The 26,920-nt window shown below is 46.4% G+C and overlaps 1 protein-coding gene across 1 annotated transcript; it reads right to left on the bottom strand.

Annotated features, from left to right (window-relative positions):
- Nucleotides 1–10: 10 nt before the first annotated feature.
- On the bottom strand, nt 11–23,420 carry RAB12 (RAB12, member RAS oncogene family; the record flags this gene model as incomplete). The annotated part of the gene is made up of 6 exons (XM_082853796.1): nt 11–1,202; nt 2,127–2,231; nt 2,847–2,936; nt 4,778–4,916; nt 10,811–10,871; nt 22,937–23,420. 6 exons carry the CDS (start codon nt 23,418–23,420, stop codon nt 1,089–1,091), a joined length of 993 nt encoding a protein of 330 aa, XP_082709922.1. The 3' UTR covers nt 11–1,088.
- Between the last annotated feature and the right edge of the window lie 3,500 nt (nt 23,421–26,920).

Here is a 26,920-nt window from a genome sequence, read left to right as displayed (position 1 = left end):
GCAACTCAACTGTCATTCATAAATACAAAATTTTATTTGCATTTCATTAGTGTAGAAAGACCACAATGCTTCTCATATCACAACACTCAAGACACGCCAAGTTATTCAAATACATAATGACTTATTTACCTTGACTAAACAAACAGTGCAGTTTAAGAAAAGATATACCAAAGACAGAGTTCACAAATTCATTATCAGACCAGGGGGGGAAAAAAAAAAGAACACAGTCTAGGCTTAATAGGAATAAGCTTCACCATCAAGGGGAGAAGTTTTATCATTACAAAGGTATATAGAATGTTTAGGCAAATACATGTACGTTCTTTGATATAGTAAAATGTATCTCTTTAAAACTCCTTTAAACAAGATTTGTTTAGGACAGCAGTGTTCTTTTTAAATCTTCTATAGTTTCAAAAACATTTCTTTATTGAATCTTTGTAGTTCTTAAAAGCACAGGGTATGTCCATCAGGAAACCAGAGAGATTCGGGCCTCGCGGCCAATTCAAGTCCTACCTTCTAACTAGTCAATATTCTATCAGTAATACGTAATGTGAATAAATAACCTTCAAGACGGCTACGAATGGGCTTGCTTTGTGGGAAACACTCCAACACTTCAAAGATGCTACGGCTGGGAGAAATGTAAATAAAGAAAAAGCATTCAAGATCGCTTTCCCCCCTCCCCCAAAAGTCTTTAGTTTTGCAAATTTTCTTTAAAACAGTAAGCAAAGCACCACGTTCTTTCTTCTTATCAGAATATCTCTGTCCTCATAATATAATTAACAAGGACAATTATTTATTTCAAGAAACATTATAGCTCTCATTTCTCCTGTTCTTCGTATTAGAAGTACTACGTTTCCCAGTGTACATACACTAGGCACCGGGATAATGCATGAAATATAACAATTTGGAGGGAAATATGTCATTTATAACCAAAACTTACCCAGGATTGCATATCTGCGTATTTACAAGTTAGTGTATAGCTCTGACTTGGATTACAAAGTGCGAAAGGAAATGGTCAAAATGATTGTAGTGCAGAATGGGAACTTTCCCCTCTCCAGGAATCGCTCCCACTTTGTCTCCAAAGTAGCGAATCAACAGCATCGGACGTGTGGTCTGGGTGGAGGCAGTTCTGGTGGGATCTCAGGCTCTGGTTGTAAGGAGAGGATGCTATTGGACAGCTCGTTCCTCAGCATGTCCAGAGGCATCTGAGGATAAAGAAAAAGACAAGTACATTTTAACCCAACAATGTATATGTAAAGACTACAAATCGTACCATTATAGAAGACCAAAGTATTTTGTATAGAAAACTCTTGAATCATCAGAATTTAATTAGGCATGAAAACATTAAGCCAAAGCCTAAGAACCAGGTTCTGGGCGCTTCAACCGCCACACAGACGCCGCGCAGCCTATTTCACACCCTACGGCAGAAGAGAGCCGACGGACCTCATAAACATTTATTTTCACAGTCCAGTATAATGGAAACTTAACGTACCAGAAAAGGAAAAAACAGTTCTGTGTTCTCCGGGGTTATACCATTACTAAAGAAAGAAGCACCTTCTCCTGGTAATTGTACAGACAGCCATTGTATTAGAAGCTTCTGAATTACGTTTGAACAGAGTCGATTATGTGTAACAGTAATACAAGTACACTTAAAGATCTCACTAAGAAATCTTTGGATGCAAGTCCAAAGATGCCTGAACAAAGTGCTGCTGTCCAGTGAAGCCATCTTCCTGCCACCTGGCGCCACAAAAGGCCCCGGGGCGGCCTCAGGCCCCGCCGGACAGCAGGGCCCCAAGGCGGGGCAAGACCTCCACTGTCTGTTATCTAACTTAGTCCTTTGTAGGAAAACTCCGAGAGAGGACCAAAGTCAAATAACGCTCACACCCGCTCCCCAGACCACGTGTGAGGCTGAGCGAGGACGGGAACGTGGCACTAGGGACATGGGGAGAGGCTGCCACGGCAGCGAGCTGGCTCCTTGGGCCGGGTCCTCGCCCCCTTGGTCTTCAGCCTGACGATGACCCCCGTGCTTCCCTTTCTACGTAAAAGTTTCCCAACCAAAAAATAGCAAAGGAAACAATGAACAGGTTTCAGATGAAACGCTTTCACGACGTACGATTCTCTCTTTTTACCTTTTTCAGGATGTCATCCACAAGCTTCAGGAATATTTCGTCCACGTTGAAGTTATCCTTGGCACTTGCTTCACAGAACCGCATCCCAGTTATCTGCTGTGCAAACTAAGAAAACAAATTATTTTTCTCTGCGGGGATGCAACACAATCTAATGTACAAGCACAGGGCCTGTGACGGGGGACGGACAGCTCTGGGGCTTTGGCTTTCAGGGAAGGGCTGGGACGAAAGGCCTGGAAAGTCCTGTTTACCCTCAAATGTAAAGTTCACAAGTGTAGCCCATTTCCTACATGATAAGAAAACAACAAAACAACATCTGTAAGGTGACGCCAAGTCAAACTACATGCCCAAGTTTCTAAACTGTAGTGTATCTGACATTTAAAACGTGAATATCACAGTTTCTCCACGGAAGGTCAGAGTGAGGGAAAAACCACGACGAAAGCGATTATATGGTTTAAAAGAATATTTCTCTGTATAAGATGTCAGGTGAGATACTAAATAATGCAGGATACACTAATGCGTGTTTCTCCCCTCCATTTCAAAATGAATTTAAAGGAGCAGGAAGTTAACAACAGCAAATGAATAAGAAGGATGCAACTGAGTGATTACTTTTTAAAAATTATGAAATAATTATAAAGTCATTTATTAAAAGGGAAAGCACACAGAGTGCTCACTGTACAGAGCGTGGGTGCTGACACCCCCTCTCTGCCCCCCTTTCCTCACCTTTTCACCTTGCTGTCTGCTGATTTCTCTGTCAGTTTCACAGTCCAACTTATTTCCAACTAAAAGAAGCTCTGCGTCTTCTGAAGCGTACTGTGGGATTGTAAAAGAAGCTGCATTTCAAAGACAGGCACATCACACACGACGGGAAACATCAACCAAGGCAACACGTCTCACCCTTCCGACCACCTGCTTCACGACCTCTGAGCATCTACTCTGTCCCGGGCAGGGTTCCTGCCGGGCTCACAGCACTGTGGTCACAGGCCTGACGAAGCACAATGTTCTCAACCCTTGACCCATGATTCCTAAGAATCTATCCTAGGGAAGTGACTCAAAATATAGGCAAAGTTTTACACTTAGTTGAAAAAAACCTAAAAATCCCACAAAGCAGGTGAAGAATGAAATAAAGTACACAAAAGAATGAAGCCATAAACAAAACAAAACAAAACAAAAGCTTCGGAAGAACATTAAGCTGACACAGGAAGGCCCCTGTGACAATAGTTAGTTAAACAAGCAGGTGTAAAACGAAATGGAGCAGGGACCCAATCTAGTTTTTCTGGATGACAGAACTAAAGATTTTTAAAATTTACGTTTGTGCTTTTCTTGGTTTTCTAAATTTTCTATAATGGCAAGGTATCATTAATTTTAGAATGAGGAAAAGTTAAGCTCCATTTCTAAGTTTTAAAAAAACAGCAGCCCCTAACATGGAGGCCACTGCCTTCGGTTTTAGCTCCATCCCTCGGTTTCGTGCTGTCAGCTGGCAGCGAGGGCGCCCCTGTCTGAGGTCCTTAGGAGCACACTCCGCGGCTTCAGCAGGGGAGGACATCACATCCCGAGACTCGCCATCCCAGAGCCCAGGCCCGCCCTGGGTCCCGACATCTCCGCAACTCTGGCAACCCTGGTCCCTAACACACTTTAAAGAGGCACGCGTTGAAAATGTGCTTAGTAAGACCTGCAAAGGAACATTCTCCAACATCATCTAACAGATGGGTTTAATACAATTTGTAAACAAAATCCAATTTATAATATACTAAGTGTGCTTGTTACACAAAGGAACATTCTCCAACATCATCTAACAGATGGGTTTAATACAGTTTGTAAACAAAATCCAATTTATAATATACTAAGTGTGCTTGTTACACAAAGGAACATTCTCCAACATCATCTAACAGATGGGTTTAATACAGTTTGTAAACAAAATCCAATTTATAATATACTAAGTGTGCTTGTTATACAAAGGAACTAAACATCAAATTACTGAATAAGGGGGAAAAAACTCTCAAAATGTGGCCACTGTTGACCACCACATCTCATCCTCAGCGGCTGTGTCGTCTACATGTGTATTTTGGGTCCCCGTTTCTCAGAGGGGAACCCACAGATTACATTATTCATATAGACTTGGGCTGTCTCCATATAGTCAAGTGTGGTCCAAAGGATAAACTCTTCTTTAGTTCCAAGTGAGGAGGTGAAGGCCATCTCTCATTTGAGGGCAGAGGTCCCGTGGTGACCAAGGCCCTTGGCATCTCCCACGGGCACAGTAGAGACAGCTGTCCCTGGGAGGTTGTCACTCTGTGGACACTCACAAAGTGTGCGTCCAAGTGAACTTTCTGCAGAAACAAGGAGTCCTGAATCTGATTCCAGGGATGCAGCTGGACAGTGTGCAATGAGCGTGTCTGGGCTTTGAAGCCACACAGCCCAGGTACCAGAATAAAAATCCTGGCTCTATTATTTATAAGGGGATCCTGGGGACATGTTAGTTCTTCTCTGCCTCATCTATGATGCAGGGCTATATACCTACTCTGAACGCTGTCATCTGGATTAAATGACATTCAGGATGGAAAAACATGCTCCATAAATGTTTCCCTTCTTCCTTTTGTAATGATTAACACCTACAGGCAAAGAGTTCACATCTGAGAGAGAAACGCAACACCTACCTTATCAATCATCTTCATCCATTTTGGCAAATCATCGAATGTCTCCTTCTTTGTGATATCATATACTAATATGATCCCCTTGGCACTTCTGTAATAAGCTGAGGTAATGCTGTTGAATCTCTCCTGACCTGCTGTGTCCCTAAGAAACAGCAGCAAAAATTAGTTCTGAACAACAACAGGGAGAGCCTCGGCCCAATTGTGAGCAACTCCTCACACATCTGTGCATATTCACTCTTAGTGGGGGGTAGCTTTTCTGAGCTAAGTACATCCAAACAAAATCATAAGGAAGCCCCAATTTCTTTCAAACCAAGATTTTGAAGAGAAGCAAATGCTGTGTAAAATGGTGGAAAGTATAACACACCATAAACCAGGTGGTTATCAACAATGACAAAATGCATGGATGATAACGGAAAAGATTTAAGCCTAGAACTCTTTTAACTGAACTCGACGGTGAGTATCTGATTTTGCTGATGGAGTCCCCACTAATGAAAAACGCTACAGAATTGGTCTTGTTATCATCTTAATCCCTCCAGAGTAGTGGTCAAAGGCAAAGGGAGAAGAGGTACCAAATGGCTTTGCAAACAACCAAGCTCATCACTCTCTGACTGCTGCCCTGAAATCTAAAGCTTTATTTCCCTCCAGGAAAAGTTGTCCGTTTCCACATGAAGATACACGCACACTAAGAGTGCACAGAAGCTGGCTGAAACCCATTTTCTAAACCTAAGAAGCCAAGAAACTGCTTGAGAATCATCACAAATTTACAACCGAGGCTCAACAGAGCAGGCCTTCTGATCAGGAAAACAATCTTTAGTTACAATCTACCGTTGTAGACAATCTATAATTAAAGACAATCTACAGACTGTCTTTAAAGACCACCTATAATTTAGTTTTTCCTGAAGAACCCTAACTCACGGCATACTCCCAGGGCCATGTGACATGGGTGGCTCGTGGCAGAGGAAGCGAAGGGGCGGTGGGGTACACAGAAAACGGGGTTCTCCCCTGCAAGGCATCCACAGCCTCTCACAGGACAGCATGTGAGCTTCTGAAATGGGGAGATGATGTGACACCTCTTCCCAACGCATTGGATGGGGTGAAACTTGTGGGGCCGTGTCCCTAAAACACATACGGCAAAGGTGCTGTAACTTACAGCTTTGATCAGACTAGACTTGCCACCAAATTAGCTCCGCTTAGGGATATGTCATTATGCCCAAACAAACGACGAAGCTCGCTGGCAAATTCATTTTCTGGTAAAACAAGGCTACTTGCTTTGCTCCAGAGGCTGTAAGACTGCCCTGTGCCCTTGGCTGGAAGGCCCAGGACCTGAGGCCGGTCTGTTTTGTCCACCAGGGTCCAGTGGGTGCCCGGCCCACTGCGGGCCCTCGATCCACAGGTGTTGAACAAAAGGTTACATGGGTAAAATGCAGAAAGTGGATGTCACTTCAAGGCAAACAAACTTTATTTTATTTTTTTAAGATTTTTTTTTTTGGATGTGGACCATTTTTTTTTTTTTTTTTTGCGGTACGCGGGCCTCTCACTGTTGTGGCCTCTCCCGCTGCGGAGCACAGGCACCGGACGGACGCACAGGCTCAGCGGCCACGGCTCACGGGCCCAGCCGCTCCGCGGCATGTGGGATCTTCCCGGACCGGGGCACGAACCCGTGTCCCCTGCATCGGCAGGCGGACTCTCAACCACTGCACCACCAGGGAAGCCTGTAACGGGCATTTTTGATACAGTTTCAAAAAACCCGCTACATGAGTAGCACACTTAGGGATCTTAGAAACATTGTGAAGTTAGCTGACTCTCTCCGCTTTAAGTCAGACACACAGAAAGAGGGCGGAGACCTCGAGAGGCAAACTCTGAGGCGACCTGTAACACAAATAAGTCCAAATAAGGCCAGCTCACAAGACCCCAGAGAGGAGACATTAAGGCCATTCCTTTGACTCCGTCTCTTTGTGCCTCGTTCACACTGCTTGCGGCAGAAAAGCGTCTTCCCTTGAGAGACTATTCCACATTTCCAAAATGTCTGGGTTGCAAAAGTTAAGTGTATATTAAATACCTACGCTGAGCCAGTACCACAAAAATTCCACAGTACTCTCCACTTTTCACACAGCTAGATGATAACACGATACCAATGCCCGGATCCTGGTTTATCTACCTATGAAGATGAAGAATCCTAGTATTTCCCATCTTTATCTCAATGAACCTGAATTTTCACTGTAATGACTGAGAGCTGATTCTTACAGATTTACAGCTTATTACTGTCAGCCAAATCATCATTTATTACCGGTGGCCTGTGATCTCATTATTATTTCTCTCTCTGCTTTTGGTGCAAATTGAAAACTTCCTGCTATCCTGTTTCCACAGTTGGGTAATGCAACCATGCTTTGAGAATTCAAAGACTGTCATTTTAAAAATTTAATATATCAGTTTAAATGACACAATTCTTAATTTGAAGGAACCAAAGTCAGTGTATGAAGCGTTCTACCTCTTCAAGCAGAGAATGAAAGGAAACAAACTTGATGTCAACGTAAGAACGCTGGTGAAGACCAAATTCCCTGCCAGTGAGCACTGCACAGAACAAGAGGCCTTCATAGGAAGCATCTTAATTCTGTGTTTGCCTAAAGGTGGGAGGCTAAGCTCTCAGCTTCAAGTCCATCTCAACACAACAGACCTAAGTCTCTGTGAATAATTTCCAGACAGCATGTGGATACAAATTCATGAAACTACATTCTGGTCGACATCTTATTTTAGCTATACTTACACCAAGTTCTATATACATACACTTGGAAACGCTTCAAGCAGAGATGGGAAAATGGTCCTTTTCTTAACCACAGATAATCAAGGGACTTAAAAAATGTGGCAATGACATAAAGTGTGACCTAAAAACACGACAGTGACATCTGCAGCTTTTGCTACCTTAAACCTTTAGGAATCTGTAGTAAATAATACTTTCTTAGATTGGCTATATCCAGAAATCATCAAGAAAAAATGCATGTCTACTAACACAACCTCCTTGTGAAAACCGGCCAGCAGTGAAGCTTCCATGGATGGAGTCTAGGTCAGAGCACAGGGTCTCTGAAGAGCTCTTTCCAACACATCGGCTCCCCCTAAGCCCTCGACCGGGACAGAGTAAAGTGATGACAGCACACCCGGGACACAGCAGGTCACAACAGCCACAGCTTGAGGACGGCTCCCAGGGAGGAAAGAAGCCCCGCGTCCCTTTACCGGCTGGGCCACGACTCCAGTGCTTCCTTCCTACCAACGGGGTCACAGTGATGGAAAGAAGGTTTTTCCTTCCTTAAATAATATACTCCAGAAGATAAAAATCCTATTTCAGATAAGAATCCTATTTCAAGTATTAAGGGACTAGCAGGTAGCTGGCGTCAGTAGGTACATTATTCACTGGTGAAAACCCCTCTGGAAAAGACAAACTCTACTTCCTCACTGAATCCCTGGGACACTCCCTGTAGAAAACTGGCAATCAACCTCTCAAAAAATTCAATGACGGGCTTCCCTGGTGGCGCAGTGGTTGAGAGTCCGCCTGCCGATGCAGGGGACATGGGTTCGTGCTCTGGTCTGGGAGGATCCCACATGCCACGGAGCGGCTGGGCCCGTGAGCCGTGGCCGCTGAGCCTGCGCATCTGGAGCCTGTGCTCCGCAACGGGAGAGGCCGCAACAGTGAGAGGCCCGTGTACCGAAAGAAAAAAAAATAAAAAAAAAAATAAATAAAAAATTCAATGAATCTGACGGTCCCTCCCTCAGTTATATTTTCCACCAACATTGTGCAGTTTTAAAAATTCCGGGAATGAAGTGCGAAGGGTGAGGAGCAGCAGAGGAGTGACGTGGAGGCAGCTTTCACATCCCAGAGAGCCGTGGTGTCGGGGCGTGTGTGCATCTCCCATAGCTGCACGCTCACACTCTACCCCCCAGAGCGGGATTCACAAGGTTGGGCCCTCTTAGCTCAGATTCAAAGGAAGGCAGCTGGATTCCAGAAGGATCCAATGTCACCGGCACAGAAGGCCTGTAGTGAGCAGAGTTCCAGGGCACAGGACATCTGGACGTAAATACCTCTGTAAATCAGATTACTCCTGCCTGAGACGGAACCCAAGTATTAACACATCACCTAGGATGTGCCTCTTTGGACAGGTGACAGTGTCATCATTGGGACACTGCTGTCACCCACTGTGCGTCACAAACGTTCTCACAACACCTGTGTCTCCTTTGTGAGGCAACCTTCACAGGTGCCAGGTACAGAGGTAGACACACCCCTAGAATCCTTTTTTAAAAAAAAATAAATTTATTTATTTTTATTTATTTTTGGCTGTGTTGGGTCTCCGTTGCTGCACGCAGGCTTTCTCTAGTTGCGGCGAGCAGGGGCTGCTCTTGGTTGCGGTGCGCGGGCTTCTCTTGCTGCGGAGCACTGGCTCTAGGCACGTGGGCTTCAGTAGTTATGGCGCGTGGGCTCAGTAGTTGTGGCTCACTGGCTCTAGAGCGCAGGCTCCGTAGTTGTGGCGCACGGGCTTAGTTGCTCCACGCCATGTGGGATCCTCCTGCACCAGGGATTGAACCCGTGTCCCCTGCGTTGGCAGGCAGATTCTCAACCACTGCGCCACCAGGGAAGCCTCCGAGAATCCTTTTAAAGACCGTCTTTTTTTTTTAAATTTGGCCACGCCATGTGGCCTGTGGGGTCCTAGCTCCCTGACCAGGGATTGAACCTGTGCCCCCTGCAGTAGAAGCGCAGAGTCTTAACCACTGGACCGCCAGGGAAGTCCCTAAAGACTGTCTTTACCTTAAAGAGTGTACGGTTAGAAACAGCGGCTCGCGTGAAAGGTACTCTGCTGCTATTTCCAGAATTCAAAACCTGGGTAGCAATGCACACACACAGCCTGATGCCTTCTTCAGTCATGGGCTAACAGAGTAAGAAATACCCATTTTCTATTACCAAGTATTTAGGCAAGACCATAAACGTCTCATAGTCAAGCCCCAAACAAAAATACGAAAAACAAAAACACAAAACAGAAAAGCAACACTTCCCCACCCCAATCCTTCAAGTGGGTTAAACAGTCAGCAGTCACCAATGCAGACATTACCTGACGGCCGGCGAGCTCCTCCGCTGGTTCGGGGGCAGTGGCGCCCCAGACAGGGACACGGGTGAGGATGAGGCATGGCACTAACACGCAAGCGTTAGGTGACGATGGAGCTACCGACGTGGCAGCAATGAACGCAGATGAAAGCAACACACACACGGCGGACAAACACTCAGAGCTGAGGTCTACCTGCGGGAGGAGTTAGTGGCTGAGATGCTGCCGCGCGACCGTGTTAACAGCAAGGGCGACTTGGGACACCCCCCGGCAGGGCCGCTCCCACTGCCGCCGCCCCCGGGCCCTCCTCCAGAGGGGCTCCGGGGGTCCCCGCGGTGGCCGAGTGCTGAGCGGTCCGCACATGGCTGGTTTAGTCTCTCACACGCTCCTGACGTGCAGGGAGCCCAGTCTCTCCGGGCTCGCCTCCATGGGGCACGGAGGGTCTCAGGGCACATGGCTCCGGCAATGGAGCTGGAAGGGCATGCGTGTCCCACGGTGGCCCCCACGCGGTGCCACCAGGGACACAGCCTGTGGGGGACTTGCCAGGAGACAGCGCAACTCCGGGGAGGAACATACTGGCCTTTCTCTGAATGCTCGCAAAGCAATGTTAAAAACATGCAGACGAGCAGCGGAGCCATCGTTTTAGTGATGACGGTTTTGTCAAATGATGTGAAACTGGAGACTAAAGGCTCCAAACTAGTTGCCATAAAAGTCACATTCTTCTCCCCACAACTCCTATGTGCAAATGGGATCTGAGACAAGTGGACTCTTTCCTGAACTCTCCCTTGACAAGTGAACTCTCCCCTGAAGGAAGGTCCGTTCATTCCACTTGAATGTGAGCAAAGGAGCGGAGACATAGGAGCGACAGACCAGCTTGAACGGTTAATTGTATTAGACAAGCATGTGGACTGGTAAACACACGTGGCAGGACCGGGTGTAGATGCCCACTTACCAGATTTGTAACCTAATTTTCTTTCCTCTTAGCTCTACGGTTTTGATTTTAAAGTCAACACCTGTAAATAAAACAGACGAAGATGAAGCAAAAACAATGCAATTCGTCAGAAAAGTAATACTACTTGTACATTTTTATGCCATTATCAGAAAAACCAAAAAAACTGATCACACTAAATCCTAAAAGGAGAAAGCAGAAGTTTGCCAGTATGCGTAACGACCATCACTCTGTGCTTCCCGGCACAACTGAAGAGCCAAGGTGTGTTCGGTTTTACCCTGAACTTGAGATGCAGCATTTGCTATTCATAATAGGGTTTATGACTACTAGAGATGTAGCATAAAAACCATTAATTACAACTAATCATTACATGAACAAATGAATGGTTTTATAAGCATGCTATCTCGGGGAAAATTCTTACATGTTACACTGGAAACTCAGTCTTGATTTCAAACAGCCTTAGTCTGAATTTAGAAATTATTGTATTAAATTTTTTAGCATTCACAAAAGTGACTTTATTATATTGTCAATAGTGTGGAAGAGGAATTATTTTTTAAAAATTTACTCATACAACTTAATTTCATTTTTTATTTACTTTAACGGTAACAAGTAAACCAGCATGAATCATCAACCATTTCCAATTCAGCCCTTAAAGTTTCAGATAATTTTTTAAACCAAATTTTCATCTGTGGATGTTACCTTATATACTTCTCACTTATAGAAAACTTCAAGATTTCAAAACAATATTTTTTACACAATTTTCACAGCTAAGAAAAAATAAACCAAAGGGATGCCAGCTAAATTTGGGAACTGGAAACATAATCTCTACAGGAACTATATCGTGACTGCTTCATGGATCCAGGGTCCCGATGCTGCCGGGTCTCTACCGGGGCGGGGCTGGGGGGTGGGGCAGTGATGCAGCTCTTCAAAGTCAGATGATGTTCTTGAGGTGAAGCCCAAGGCATGCGGCTGACTTTTATAATTAGTAACACACTGCAGACACCAGTGCAAACAACAGACATGTTTACAACCCTGGGTGGGACCAGGGTCTGTACAACAAAGAAAAGTGGCAGGAATATAAAATGTCACAGCTGGAGAATAGGCTACTGCATCTTGGTTCTTAATCTCTTGCACCTGCCCTGATTTCAAAGGTCACAGCAAACGGTGGTTAAGCCAATTTCACTTGCAGTTCTGGAAAAGCTTTGCTTTCCCGAGTCAACTGACTCTCAGACAGCCTTGAAACAGGAAGCATGTCTGTACACGACCAACATCCTCAAATAGAGACCAAGCAGAATCCTTCATGACTCAACCACAAGGTAAGAGCAGAGCCTAACGTGATATTCTACAAGCCTGGAAACCAGCCTGGACCCACATGCTACGTTCTGATTTTAAAAAGGCACAGCTCAGACAAAACCCTTTCTTCCTGATATTAGCATAAAATTAGGGCCTCACCATGTTACTCTGTGATAGCAATTTACAAATCAAATTCATATTCTGCCATGACTACTATTCTGTTTTGCTTTTGTTTCTAGTTCCTTTTTTTTTTTTTTTTAAATTTTACTTAAGGGAGCTGCAACTTGCTGAGACTTGTTGCAGTGCCAGCTACATTTTATTGAAAAGAACTGGCCGATGATACTTCGTGAGCTCTGCTTCACGTCAACTACAAGAATCCCTTGAAACAGCCAGCACAAACAATTTTTGTTTTGATTAGGCCGTTTTCTCTGCTAAGAACCGTTCTGAGCCTGAACATGTCAGACCTTTTTGTCAACCGACTTGAACAACTTTCCCACTTCAGCAGTCCTGCACTGTGGCTATTTTGTAACCACAAAGTTTAATGAGTAAAAATAAAAGGAAAGGGCATTAATAGTCAAAATCAGGGATAAGTGGTAATGTTATCACCGTGTGATTATAAACACACTACTAATTTCAGTAGGAGAACATAGCAAAGATGAGCGAACAGCGAATAGGATTAAGAATCTGTTTAGCCAAAACTACCTAGTTTTAGTGAGTAGGTTAATGACATCACTAACAACAACAGAAAAATACCCAGTGGCTAAATCTAAAATTCCACAAAAGAAAACAGATCATTAAAATAGTCCCTTCTCTTAAATGAAATTTCCTTTACCATATCCAACAGCCACTAAGTAGCTGGTAATGGTTGGAAACTTACTCCATTTATAGCTTAGAAACAAATCCTTAAAGTATACAACTACACATTTTTTAAAAGCCTTTTTACATCAAGTCAAAAATATCTTGGTGCTGTCTATTTTTAACATTTACATGTCATAGAAATTATAAATGATCCTTAACAAAAGGTAACAAGTCACCAATAGCCTCAAACAGGGGATTAGTTTTGAGAAAAGTCAGCACAGAGACTCCTGACTGAGCAGGGCCGCCCAGGACCAATGTTTATAAACAAATAAGGGACAAAAAAAAAGCGGCAACTTCTGTTGAAAACGAAGTTTCCTATAGTGTCAATTTTTTTTTTTTTTTTTTTGGCTGCACTGCGTGGCATGTCCGTTCCGACCAGGGATCGAGCCCCTGCCCCCTGTGTTGGAAGTGAGGAGTCTTAACCACTGGACCGCCAGGAAAGTCCCCTCCTATAGCGTCTTAAGCAACGGGAAGCAGCCAGCCTATCACTCCACCAGGTGGTGGAGACAGTCCTGCCCCTAAAGAGTTGAGTCATCCAGACCGAAATCAACAGCCCAGGCACTTGGCAAAGTGCCCTCCTCTGCTCTTCTCTCTTGGAGACCCTCCCTTTCTGCCCAGGAACCTTTTCGGTCCTAGGTGCTTCCCATCTGAGCCTCCCGACAGCCCCATGCCTTACCCGCGTTCCTCATCCATGTTACCAGTTCTGCCCCCTCCAGCCCTGACCCGTGGCTCCGTGGGTCTCCCCCATGTGACAGGAACAGGGGCCTTCTGAGCACACTCACCTTTGGCTCCCTGGAGCCTAGAACACTGCCTGGCCCACCACAGCGACCCAGTAAACCTGGTGAATGGAAACCTGCCCCTCTCCTCCATCAAACGCTGGGTGAGTAAGGAGAAATGCTGACTCTTCTTGGAAATAAAAGGAAATTGAGGACTGATGATGAAACACACACACACACACACACACACACTTAAACCGTAGGAAGGAAGGGCGGATGTTCTGTCCTGAGTGTGCCTGGTGGACAGAGTGGTGGAATTCAGGGTGCCTAGCTCACACACATCACCCTGGAAATGGAGCATTTCATTTCTCCTACAATTCCTGTTACTGATGGTAAAACCTGAGAGGATGGTCAGTCTTAATACGTCCAGATCCTCTCCCTACACGCGCCCCTCCCAGCGGATTATTACGGTATCAGTTTACTCAGTCACATAGACAGGAAATGGTCCACTAAGTGAATGTCCTGCCACGTGACAGGGGCCTACCCTTCTTTAAGCTTAACCAATGTAGGAAGTCTTCCTAAAAATATTTTGATCAGAAAGGACACAGGTAATCCCTCTGTCAATGGGTGTAGCTATGTATTCTATTCAAGTCGGCTTGATCTTAATTTCCTTTAATAACAATGAGAGTGGGCATCTGTCAGACCCCCTGTGCCTGACATGCAGCACGTGGGCTCCTTCAGAGCCCAGTGAGCCAGGCACTACTATACTCAGCGAGGCCAAGGTCATTTGCTTGAAAGTCATGATCACTTCTGCCAGTTGAGGGGCAGAGCCCAGATTCAAAATTGTAACACTGCCCACAACCAAAGGTTGTTAACATAAAAGTCAGATGCGTGGAAACAAGGAAAAGTGCAAAATCTGCAAATGGCCCAGAGTCACTGTTAAAGGGCTGTTAAGGGGCTGTGAAAGAACGTTTACCCTTGCGCTGTCATCTCTGTATTTATCTTTCATAAATCTCAGCAAGAGCATAAAGAATTGTTGCACTTGGTGCTGATTAGATTTCTAAGTTCCCTTGAAGGCAAAACATTTACCAAAAAAAAATTGCCGTGTTACGTTTTGCTGGGGCATAAAAAGTTACAAAAATGAAAATAGCAAAAATAAACAGAAGCTTCTTTCTTCACATTCCCTTCCAGCAAGAAGCAAAATAAAAGCAAAAATAACACGGCGGCCCATGCCTGCGATGACAGCTGAGCGTCCCTCCTCCACTCGCACACCCGCCCCCAACAACGAGGACCTGCAGTTGGCACCAGACTACGATTCTAGTTTACTTAACATGGATGATTTCACAGACTCTGAAATAGGTCTCAATTCAAGCAGTGGTTACGACGTTACTGCCAATTTATAATAACTATCTTAGGTGCACACACTGGCTTTTCTTCCAAGGACATCTATCCTTGACGGTGTCGCCCAATCCTGGACTACTGGTGGAGAGGATTCCCAGCATTTCCACTGAGTTGACAGTGAGAAAATAAACTAGGAAATGTGTCAAGGTCACACAGATAGAGGCAAATTTAACATTAGGAAACCCTCTCTTGAACATGAGGCCAGCCTTCTGCCTGACCACCGCCTTTCAGGGAGAGCGCCCGATAAAGGGCAGGCAATGCAGACCACCTTCCTGTAGTACTGACTCCAGGAGGCCCCCGAACCTCTGAAACCTTACCGTTTAATATTATGGGGGGCTTCTCCTACCTAAGCCGAGTTATGAGGATTCAACGAAACGGAAACTAAGTTACTGTAACTGTAAAATACTTCGATCATCTCAGAAGCAGGTACTATTAAAATAGTTTAAATAACTGCATGTCATTAAAAAATGCTCTCAGGTCTGGGGATATTAAATGTCCACCCCGAGTCTAACAAGACCTGCCCCTCTCAGTCCAGACCGGATGGCCTGCACCTCAGCAAAGACCACCCACCATCCCTGACCCGGACACACGCAGGAGATGGCTGTGCACTTGGCTGGAACGGACATGGACACACATGAACTTCATCCGGCAAGGAGAGGGGAGTCTGAGGTCACGCACTCCAGAGGGGGTGCGTGTTCGTTGTCATGAAAGTTTCATGGGCAACGATGTGCTCCCCTTGCAGACAAAGAACAATGTCTCCCGGGTTTACTGAGTATAGTAACTCATTGCAGGGATCTTCTTGATGCTTTTATAGGTAGATACTGTCATTGTCCCCATTCTACAGATGAAACACTGAAGCTCGGGCAGCTGGTACCTTGCCCAAGGTCAACAGGTGGGTAAGTGTGAGAGCACAGATTTGAACCCAGGCAGTCTGGCGCCTCCCAGATCTCTGCACAGCCTCATCTGAAGGCAAGAATGGAGGCAACTACTGGGAGGGAGCTGTAAACATGTTTTTAACGTCAAAAAAGGAATTCTGCGTTGCTAGGGAAATATATAAAAAAGCAAGAGTGAGGGACTGGCCGGCTCAGACTGCTCCCAAATGAGCAGGCCTGGCTCTACCCTCTGGCTACACACAGACCCCGGCTGAAAAGCAGGGAGTCATTTCAACCTCCTGGTCACCAGAGGAAGAGAATGTCGATGGGGGAGGAAGATCTGGAAAAGAAAAACCCCCAGATGATCAAATGGCAGATCAGTAACATTTTCTTCACTTGCTAAATACTAAGTTTACCACTGATCAGATGGGCCCATAAAATATGCCGGGAAATTCAAAGGGCCTTTCTACTTTACCCAGGTCCTGTGCTTACATTTTGACACTTCATGCTCACCTGTATGTATTTCAGTATGCAGCCTTAAAGGATAACAATTATACTTTGAAGTGTTGCAGAGTTTTTGCATCTGTAGTATAATTTAGGAGGATAAGGGAACATCTATAGTTGCCTTTTCTGGTCCAGGTACATAAGCTATTTCGTTCCTGTAGCACCAGAGAGGAACAGAGTGTGAGTTCTATTTCTTCTTTTCGTGAAGGAGGAAACTGAAGTTAAGGTGCTGCCTAAAGACACTGACAGCTTGTGAGTAGAGCTGGGACTTAAGTCCAGGACTGTCTGCCCACCCCCCCAAGCCCACACTCTTCCTCCCTCTCACCCCCACCCCCTGCCGGGAGCTTCGAGAATGACGGGAGTGGCCAAGGAGACAGTCCAGTGTCTTAAATGAAAAACCAAAAGTGAAAGTTTGGTTGCGGGTGCGTGATTGTGTAGCAGGCCTAGCTCTGCGTTACATTACGCTGGAACAGCGAGGAGACTTGCGTTCCCGGGCAACTCCCATCACCAGCTTGCCGGAGGTGGGTCTGCAAGTTGTGCTTTGGTTTTGTAAACTAAGAAGGCCTTAGGTCAGCACTAGACACCAAACAGAGGAGGCTGTCAGATTTGGGGGGAAAAGGTTTCCTGTGGCATACAATGTTCTGTTAAGCCTGTGTTGTATTTTCTGGTTTTAAAGTTCAAGGGTTAAAAAAAAAAATCCCATCCAATTAAGGGCACTCTTTTAGCCTTATAGTTCTGGCTTTCCAAATCCTTTCTGAATATCAAAGCTGTGCAACTAAAGGACAAAAGGAGAAGAATCCCCTTCCTCCTCTGTTAAAGTGTAGCTTTTTACATCCTCCCTAACATTTTTTTTTTCACGGCCCTCTTCAGGACTCACTTCCCCTTCTGAAAAGGACAAGCCAGGTGAGCAGGTGTGCTTCCTGCACCATGAAATGGCCTGCAGAATGGAGTCTTACAGAAGTACGAGCAGCCTCTCATGAAAGACCTGCTGACTAGTGTACAAAACTATGCCTTCCTTACAAATTCAAGCAAATGCTTCACAAGAACGACGTTTCTGGCATCCAAGGCTGGAGAATAATTTCGCCCTATCAGCTCTCGAAGGAACCCAGGCTGCCTCCTAAAGCCAGTCCACAGACCCTCGGCCGATGGTTCCACAGCTGCAGGACAGGCAATCTTGAAGAATCTGGATCCCTATCATCGAGCATAAGCAGAACTTTCTTCTGCAGTGTGAGTGCACGACACTGAAAGAAAGGCTGAAGGCACATAAGCCAGGTCTTTAAATAGATTTTTATTCAACCTCAACAACCGGGATCGCCAACTTTCCACACTTATTTTGAAAGACAGCTACTTTATTTCCACAAATGCGCTCTGCACAGCCTATCAGCGTGCCCTGGGTGCATTAAATAAGCCAAATCACACACTGCACAGCATATGCTGGCACAGAAACTGACCGTTCCTCTTCCACTCCCTTCTCCCTGAGTCATCTTGTTACATCATCCCGGCAGGGGAGGGGCTGACACTGAGAGCTTCAGAGTCTGGGCTTCGGAGTGGGAATTCGGACGACTCTCTCTAACTCCCTCGTTGAGTGAAACACTCGGGCAGCTCAGCTATGGCTGAAAAGACTGCACACAATCCCAGAAAAGCAACACAAAACACACAGCTTATCATTTTAATCCAGTATGAAACGATCATTCTGGGTTTCTGAACAAAAATCTGTGACCTAAATTTCCAGAATAAAGTACAAGCAGTCGATTTCCCTTGACAGCAGCTCCACTGCTTGTAGGCAAAGCAGACCAGAACCTGATGGCCTGCATCTCATCCATCTCGTCCCGTAACATTCAAGGCCAATCCACAGACAGCCTGTCCTGCACAGGATTTACATCCACCTGTTCCTTGGACCTCTCGATTCTGCTTCTGGCTCTACTGCTGGCCCTGATGAACCAGTCACCTGCACCACGACGTTTCCCCGCCCTGGGAACAAGCTTCCCGAGTGCACATGGGACCCGAAGAGGTGCGCACTGAGAACAGAGACCACGGCACGTGACTGAGCGGGAACAGCGCTTCCAGCAAGTGCTATCAACCCTCTAAGACCACTTACTCTCAGGGGCCAGGCTGTGAAGTTTAATGCATGGATGCAAAATGAGAAAAATGAAGACAGAGTAGTGAGGTTCTCAAACTGAATTCAAAAGAACTTTTAAATTCTGATATTCTGTCTTTCCTAATTTTTTTGGTCTACCTCATGTTAAGTCTTTTTTTTTTTAAAGTCGGTGGTAGTGGATTGTTAAAAAATGTCCTTACATGGCAAAGTAAAAGAAATGGCAATCCTATGTTGGCCTCCGGCACTTTGAAAGAAACTTTACTGCCCAGGAAATGAGAATTCTGGTCCAAACTGTCTTACTCCTCCTTTTCCTCTATTTAAATATATTTTAATAAATATGTAAAAGGCTTAAGATATTTGAATAATTGAATATTTAGGTAAGAAATGCAATTTTCAGAGCAGTATTTTAATATCCAGAGGAAAGTGACAAATGATAGGGGCATAGTTAAAGAAAGTCAATGTCAATGATACCATAGATCAATGACATCACTACTTTCACAGAGCTCTCAGGGGGACCAAATTAGGCAGGTAGGAAAGGGTTTCATGGTGTCTGATTCTGAGCCATCCAAAATTTCAGAATAAAGTGAATTTAAATCTCAAAGTAAGCTAAGGAACAGACAGACAAAAGGAACTCACTTGCAGCCCTGGCCCTGACCACTTGCTGACTGCTGGGCCACTGTGGACAAATTGTCTACCCTCTGGGACTCTGCTTCCTCATCTGTAAAATGGGGAAACTTTCAGGATTGTCGTGAGGTTTAGAAAGAGTATACTCTTGCTGGTACACAGTACGTGCTCAAGAAATGTAGCTACCACTAATAGGCCGTAAACTTTCACATGCAACGACAATAAATTACTTATCCAAAGTCACAAACTCGTTTATGGCAAAGCTTATACCAAGAGCCCAGGTTTTCTAGAATGTTTTTCTAGAAATTTAATGCTGCTGGGTGGGTGGAGGCAGGGTGCTGCCTGATAAAAATATTTCGATCCAAACGAACTTAACAGTTAGCTTCCAATCGTTAAAAAACAAAGGTTGACAGATACATAATTTTATGAGTTTATTTTTTAGAGACTTGTTAATTTCTAGTCAACTAGTTTTTTTTTCCATTTTTCAAACTTCAAAAAGTTGTTCCTGAGGCTTTTAAAGCCCCTGTCAAACCACGCCAGCCACATCAGACCAAGTGACTCAATTCCATGAACACAAAATCCCATTTGAAAGTAATACTCCACCTACACAATTTCCATTAACTAGGCCAATTATTTATTTATTTATTTATCTATTTTTCTATTTATTTATGGCTGCGTTGGGTCTTCGTTGCCGTGCACACACAGGCTTTCTCTAGTTGTGGTGAGCGGGGGCTACTCTTTGTTGTGGTGCGCGGGCTTCTCATCGCGGTGGCTTCTCTTGTTGCAGAGCATGGGCTCTAGGGTGCTGTGGGCTTCAGTAGTTGTGGCATGTGGGCTCAGTAGTTGTGGCTCGCAGGCTCAGCAGTTGTGGCACATCGGCTTAGCTGCTCTGCGGCATGTGGGATCTTCCCAGACCAGGGCTCGAACCCATGTCCCCTGCCTTGGCAGGCGGATTCTTAACCACTGTGCCACCAGGGAAGTCCCAATACGTCAATTATTAAAAGCAGTCTTTTCAGTTTCATACGCTGGTGAGTTCTGTGTGTCTTGTAAACCAAATCAACTTTTGATTTGATTAATAATACAGCAACAAAAAAAATCATTTTGTTCATTTGTAACTTTACAAAATAGGTTTATTACCTCAAATTCCTCAGGATATCTGCTACGATCTTTTACAGAAAGTCCAGTGGGTCTGACTCACTGGAGATGCGCGCTTCCAGCCTGAGGTTGGCTGAGCCATTACTGGAGCGACCCTCCTGGGTCAGCACCTGTGCCGGGCTGCGGGGCACATGGTCTTTTCCAGACTCTGCCAGCCGTACAGGGTGAGGGCAAGGGGCCCCGCGGAGCAGGATCTGCAGAGCTGACTGTGCTCCGTGGACACGAAACTCAACAACTGGCCTCAGAAGGACCCTACAAGCCACCTGCGGGAGGCATTCAGGTGAGGCAACCCCAAGTGTACAGCACACCCAGCGCCACATTTAAATGCGCTTTTCGAAAGGAACGTGGGGAATGAACTTCATGTCTACAGCATTCCAGTGCAGAGGAAGCCTCCCCCTTCAGCTCTCATCCCACCCCGACTGGGGGGGCTTCCTCCACGCTCCCCAGCCTGTACACATCTCTACATTCCCCTCATCACCCTGGGGCATCCCGAGCCCCACGGCTCTGAGCCACATCTGGACAGAGACTTTGTCCTCTTCACTCAAGCCCCCGTGGGTAGCACAGCACCAGCTCACAGTAGGTGCTCAGTAAGTGATCTGATAAGTGGAAGGGAAAAGCAGCTCACGGGCAGAGATTGAAGGGGGGTTAACTTTCTTAAAGTGTTCTCACACTCTGGGTCAGACCAGAAGTTAGCATCTTTCTCTGAACTTCCCACAACTAATAAACACTTATCAAGCCGAGCACTACAGGCTACTTATGGAGGAAACAAACATGAGCAAGGCAAAGTCCAAGTTCACAGGGAGCCCCACAGCAGCAGTGGTGTGGGGAGGCGTGTGCGTTAACGCTTGTTTGTTAAGGGGGCAGAGAAACCGACTGCCTGGTCCCCTCGCCTCCCGGTTTCTTCCCGATTCCCAAATACCCGATGCAACCCTGCCAGGGCTGTACCCAGAGGCCTTTATGGCTCCTGCTGCTACAGGAGAAGGTGCACACTCCATGGCCTGGCAGCCAAGGTCCTGAGGCATTCATTCCCGATGTCCCCTAATGATGCCTTCCCAGACTGTGCGGGTGTTGCTCCACTGCGGCCCCGGCTTAAAAAACCCCTCCTCACCTCTCCTCTGCCCAGTTCTAAGCACACCTGTGCTCATCCCCCATCTCGCCCTCCAGCCACCCAAGCCCTGTTATCCGCCCATTATTCCTGTGCTAGTTTCTCTTCACCTAGTACAGCTATGTTACTCTTCATTTTCACATATTTTTAAGCGTGGAGCTGCAAAAGACGGATAATTCTGAATTGCTTTTAGTTCTATTTCACTTATGCCAGGTACTAAAATAACAGTATAAACCCTCGTTGGATGGTTTAATAGCTCCCTGTACTTTACATGATCCAAGATTGGATGTCTGAACCAGGTCTAAGGTACGCTACTGAACTTTAATGTCATGACTCCAAGGCCAAGATATTAAAAACACACAGGGTACAGAGAGCACAAATATGTCCAAAATGATCTATTATTTAAAAAAGCATGAAGGGAAACACATTCTCACAAACAAAGCAAAAAGACAATACAAAAACTGGGAGGTTAGTCTTCCAATAAGACATTTTAAATGTAGTAGTGTTTTGTTACATGACAACTTAAAGCCAGTTCATCCCCAAATTGTATCACCTTGGAACTACCAGTGGTTACAATACTATTTGTACAAGTGTGTGGAATGATACTTTTAATTCTGAGTTTCATATTTACATACCATTTATTCACTGTTTCTTGGACCTCCCCTAGGGGAATCCCTCCCTATTACTGAAGGTGACTGATCTTCCTTTCGAAGAACTATCTCATCTGTGGGGTTCCCCTACCTTTGACAGCTTTTAAGGGGTTTTCCATAGAAGCAGCTGTTACCGACTGCGACCTGACAGACCTCAACGCCAAGGCCTGTACATGTGACTTCATCAGAAAACTTCCCTGCAGTTTCAATTTTACATCCTGAGGACACGATACTTCCTGACCCGGTTGGTTCTGTAATTACTTCGCTATACTTCACGCACCTGGCGGTGCCGGAGGCCTCCTCCCCACTTTCGGAGCCCCTGGGGGGTTATTTGAGGTCACGGACAAACACAGCTGAAGTCCTCTGCCCCCCATTTACAGTTAAAAGAAACTTACTGTAGCGTTAGTTTGAATATTCCCCGGAGATCCTCCACAGGGAATTTAAAACGTCATTATTTCAGCGCAACATAAAAGTGAGTTCAAAATTAGAAAATAAGCCGGGTTGACAGTGGAAATACCCCTACTCCTAGGACGGCAAAGTTAGGGCATCAAAATTCACCAGACATGACGCACTCTGACCATCTAGCCAGGGCACAGCTCGAGTCCACCACGCTGCCCACCTGCCCCCCCCACCTGTCACCACCTTTTTCCTGGTAACGAGTGGGCGGGGGGTTTCCGGGGAGAGAAGCTCCGGGCTGGACGGGCCCCGCGCATCACCCGGCCTCGTGACGGCGCAGGGCGGGGGCGCAGGACGACTCTGCGTGGGGACGGGGGTCTCCACCCGGCGCGGGGCAGAGGAGGCAGGGGCTCCCCGGGGCCGACCCCGCATGCACGGCCCGGCCGGCCAGCCTTACCCACGGTGGACTTGCAGGCCTCGCAGAAGGTGTCGTCGGTAAAGCGCTCCATCAGGCTGGTCTTGCCCACGCCGCGGGAGCCAATGATGATGACCTGCAGCTTGAAGTCGGCCGGCCTGGGGGGCTGCTTCCTCCGCCGGGACTGGCCGCCCGACAGCGCCGGGGAGCCCGCGCCCAGGCCGCCGCCGCCCGCGGGCCGCCTCTGCAGCGCGGCGCCCGGATCCATGCACGCATGCGGCCCCCGCGCGGCCCGCCGCCCGCCGCGCGCCCCGGGCCCCGGCGCTCCCTCGGCCTCCGCCGCGCGCCGCGGGTCGGCCCCGGGCTGGGCGAGCGCGCGCTCAAGAGGCCCCGGCGGTCCGCGGGCTCCGCGCTGCAGCTGTGCCACCGGCCGGCCCCCAGCGCCCGTGTCCGCTCCGCCGCCGCCGCCGCCACCGCCGGGGGAAGAGGAAGGGAAGCAGCTACTCCGCAGCAGCGGCAGCAGCATCCCGGGCGAGGCGGAGCGACGGCGCAGGCGCGGCTGGCGGGGAGGGGGGGCGGGGCGCGGGGCTGCCGGGAGCGCGACCCCTGCCGGCGGGAGGACCGCCCGCCCGCGCGCCTCCCCCGTGTTCTCGCCCCTCTGCTCTGCCTGCCTCCACTGCCCTCTCTTCCCTGCCCTTTATTTCTGCGGCTTTCACCTTCCCTTCTCCTCCATCCCCATCCCCCCTTTCCTTTTTCCCTCCTCCTGTCCCTGCCGTCATTGAGCGCAGCCCCCAAACACCAGGCCAGTGTGTTAGCCGTCTCCCCCCTAACCTGTTGAACTCTGAGATATTCCCCAAATCACTGCCACAAACTCGCACTGTCACCGGGCGCTGAGGGTCCCTGGCCGGCCCCCGCCTCGACCCCCGCCCCCTGGGAGTCCCGTGCAGACCCACCCTCGCTCAGGCCCAGACCCCACCTACCCCGCTTGGGAAGGAGACTGATCACCTCTGTCTTACATTTTCCGTAGGAAACTCGCGAGATCAGTTATTTTTAGCCCTGATTGCTGCCTAATTCAAAGTGCAGAAGTTTTCATTCCGTTTAACTTTTAAAATAAATAAATAGGCTGCTCCTTTGGGGAAGCGAGTGAGTTCAGATTCAAACAGTAAGAAACTCCAAGATTGACACTCCAAAAGTTTAGGAATTGTGGACTCGGGCAGTGTGTTTTGCCGTTTCTATTTGAAAGGATTTAAGGATACAGAAAACCACTGCTCTGACTCCTTGCCAGGGATTTGTTTAGCAAATTCCTCAGCGTGAACTTGAGCACCTCAGAACACAGGGTTCTAAACATGATAGGAGCTGGCACATTTGCCGAGAATGATCAGGTAACCCACCAAATTTCAGCTTTATTTAGCAGTGGATTTAGTAATGCGTAGCCCGTGTAGCTATTGCTCTATAAACGTGATTTGTAAAAATTTAGCATTGCCCACAAAGTAAATTGGAAGCTTACACTGATAAGAGAATTCTTTGCGTTCCAAAAGCAATCAAAATAGGAGTCTTTTCATTAGTTAGCATGTTTAAAATATGGTCAGATCTCTATTATTTTAAGCACAGCTCGCTCACAATCAGGGAGCCTCTCTGAGCTGTGGATTTCTCTCATCTTATATAGGAATGAGAGCGACCCCTCTTGCCAATCAGCATCGTCAGGAAAACATCTACTAACAACCTATGCAGAGTCTGTTATTAACTCACTGTTTTTTAAAATAAATTTATTTTATTTACTTATTATTTTTGGCAGTGTTGGGTCTTCATTGCTGCGTGCGGGCTTTCTCTAGTTGCAGCGAGCGGGGGCTATTCTTCGTTGCGGTGCGCAGGCTTCTCATTGTGGTGGCTTCTCTTGTTGAGGAGCACGGGCTCTACGCACGGGGGCTCAGTAGTTGTGGCTCACGGGCTTAGTTGCTCTGCTTAGTTGGCTGTGTTGGGTCTTCATTGCTGCGGACATAAACTGACATAAACTGTTTTGTGTCTTTGTAGAAAACTTATCAAGAATAGCTCGAACAGTGCTCATCTTGTCACGTGACTTAGGATAAGGAGTGGACATCCCTTCCATGCTGTGGTGAATTGATACACTCCTTCCTAAGTTTGGATCAGCTTCCAACATTTTGTTCTTTGCATGTTCAATGTTATGAATTATCTCCAAAAGTTCATTGAATGTTAAGTTTTTTGCTGGCATTCGTTCCTCTGGGCCGGCTTCATCCTTTTCACCACAACCATTTTCCTCTGCTGTGTTGATAAGCAGGTCTTCACTGAGCTCCTCTGTCAGCACATCTAAGACCTCTCGAAAGGCAGCAGGGTCACTCATCCCACAGTCAGCCATTTTTTAAAAAATCTATTTTATTGAAGTACAGTTGATTTACAATGTTGTTAATTTCTGCTGTACAGCAAAGTGGCTCAGTTTTACATATATATTCCTTTTCATATTCTTTTCCATTATGGTTTATCCCAGGATATTGAATATAGTTCCCTGTGCTATACAGTAGGACCTTGTTGTTTATCCATTCTGTATGTAATAGTTTGCCTCTGCTAACCCCAAACTCCCAATCCACTCCTCCCCCACCCCCAGCCATTTCTTCTCTAACTCCATTCCCGTAGATTGTTTCCCTTCCTGCATGAACACTTTTCATTTCTTTGATGCACCTTCCTTTTTGGTGACCAATTTCCTCTTTTGACTATCCATTTTTGTAAAATGTCATGTGGGTTTCGCACTGGGAGACAAGGAGGCAACACAATGACATGCTTTGCTGTCAGGGGAAGGGGGCGGCACTGAATAACACACACAGCGACCAGTCACCAACAGACTTTGAAAGAAGTGACATTGTATCGGAGACTCTGACTCCATTTGTTCATGTTTGACTACTGACATCTTTTAAGCCTCACCCCTTCCTCTTCCCCTGCTGCCCCACATCTGGGCAAGTGAAAAGAAAGCCCAGGCACTCCCTCTTTTGGCTGCATTGGGTCTTCATTGCTGCACGGGCTTTCTCTAGTTGTGGTGAGCGGGGGCTACTCTTCGTTGTAGCGCACAGGTTTCTCATTGTGGTGGCTTCTCTTGTTGCAGAGCATGGGCTCTAGGTGCGCGGGCTTCAGCAGTTGTGGCTCACAGGCTCTAGAGTGCAGGCTCTGTAGTTGTGGTGCATGGGCTTAGTTGCTCCATGGCATGTGGGATCTTCCAGGACCAGGGATCGAACCCGTGTCCCCTGCATTGGCAGGCGGGTTCTTAACCACTGTGCCACCAGGGAAGCCCTCAGGTGAAGTTTTAAAATATTATCTTTCATTTGACCTGAATATTTTTACCTTTGTGAAATGGCTCAACCAAACAATATTTGTTTCCATTTTATTATTTAATAACATATCATTGCAAGTTATGACACTTAAGCAAGTGACCCTTAGAATGTGTATCTGTGATGGGTGTCATGTTCCTTCCTGTCAAAAAGATGGGAAATCTAGACATCTGGGAAGTAGCTGACACAAGGCAGTCTACATCAAAATCTTGCACTCTGCATTACGAAAAGAAAATGTATTTACACACACGTTTTTAAAGAAAATCCTATGTGGGTTCTTTCAAAGTAACCATCTTTGGGTCAAATGTTTTAAATGTTAAGTCTTCTCCTCCAAAAGAAATAAATAAGGATAAACCAATTCCAAGTTGGTTGATAATGAAGCTCAGCTCCACCCACGGAGTTTACAGAATCAGAATCCTTCATTCCTTCATTCCTTCAATTCATTCCTTCAATCCTTCATTCCTTCATTTAATCAGAAGCTCCATAATCATGTATTGTTTTTCTTTAATGACTGGCTTTTCTTTTTAAAATAATAAAACCTGTATGACTTACCTCCTTCCTCTTTCTAGCATTCCTGTCTCCTTGTCACATGGATGAGCCCAGGTGGACTTGGTATGTTGGCCCCAGAGTGTTCATTTCTTCTCGGCAGCTGAGAAGTGTCAGCTCAAGAGTTTGCAGGAACCAAACTCAA

Source organism: Leucopleurus acutus, assembly GCF_964270905.1.
Source record: "Leucopleurus acutus genome assembly, chromosome: 13".
NCBI lineage: Eukaryota > Metazoa > Chordata > Mammalia > Artiodactyla > Delphinidae > Leucopleurus > Leucopleurus acutus.
The sequence above is the reverse complement of the archived record's forward strand: the minus strand, read 5'-3'. Positions and strand labels throughout refer to the sequence as shown.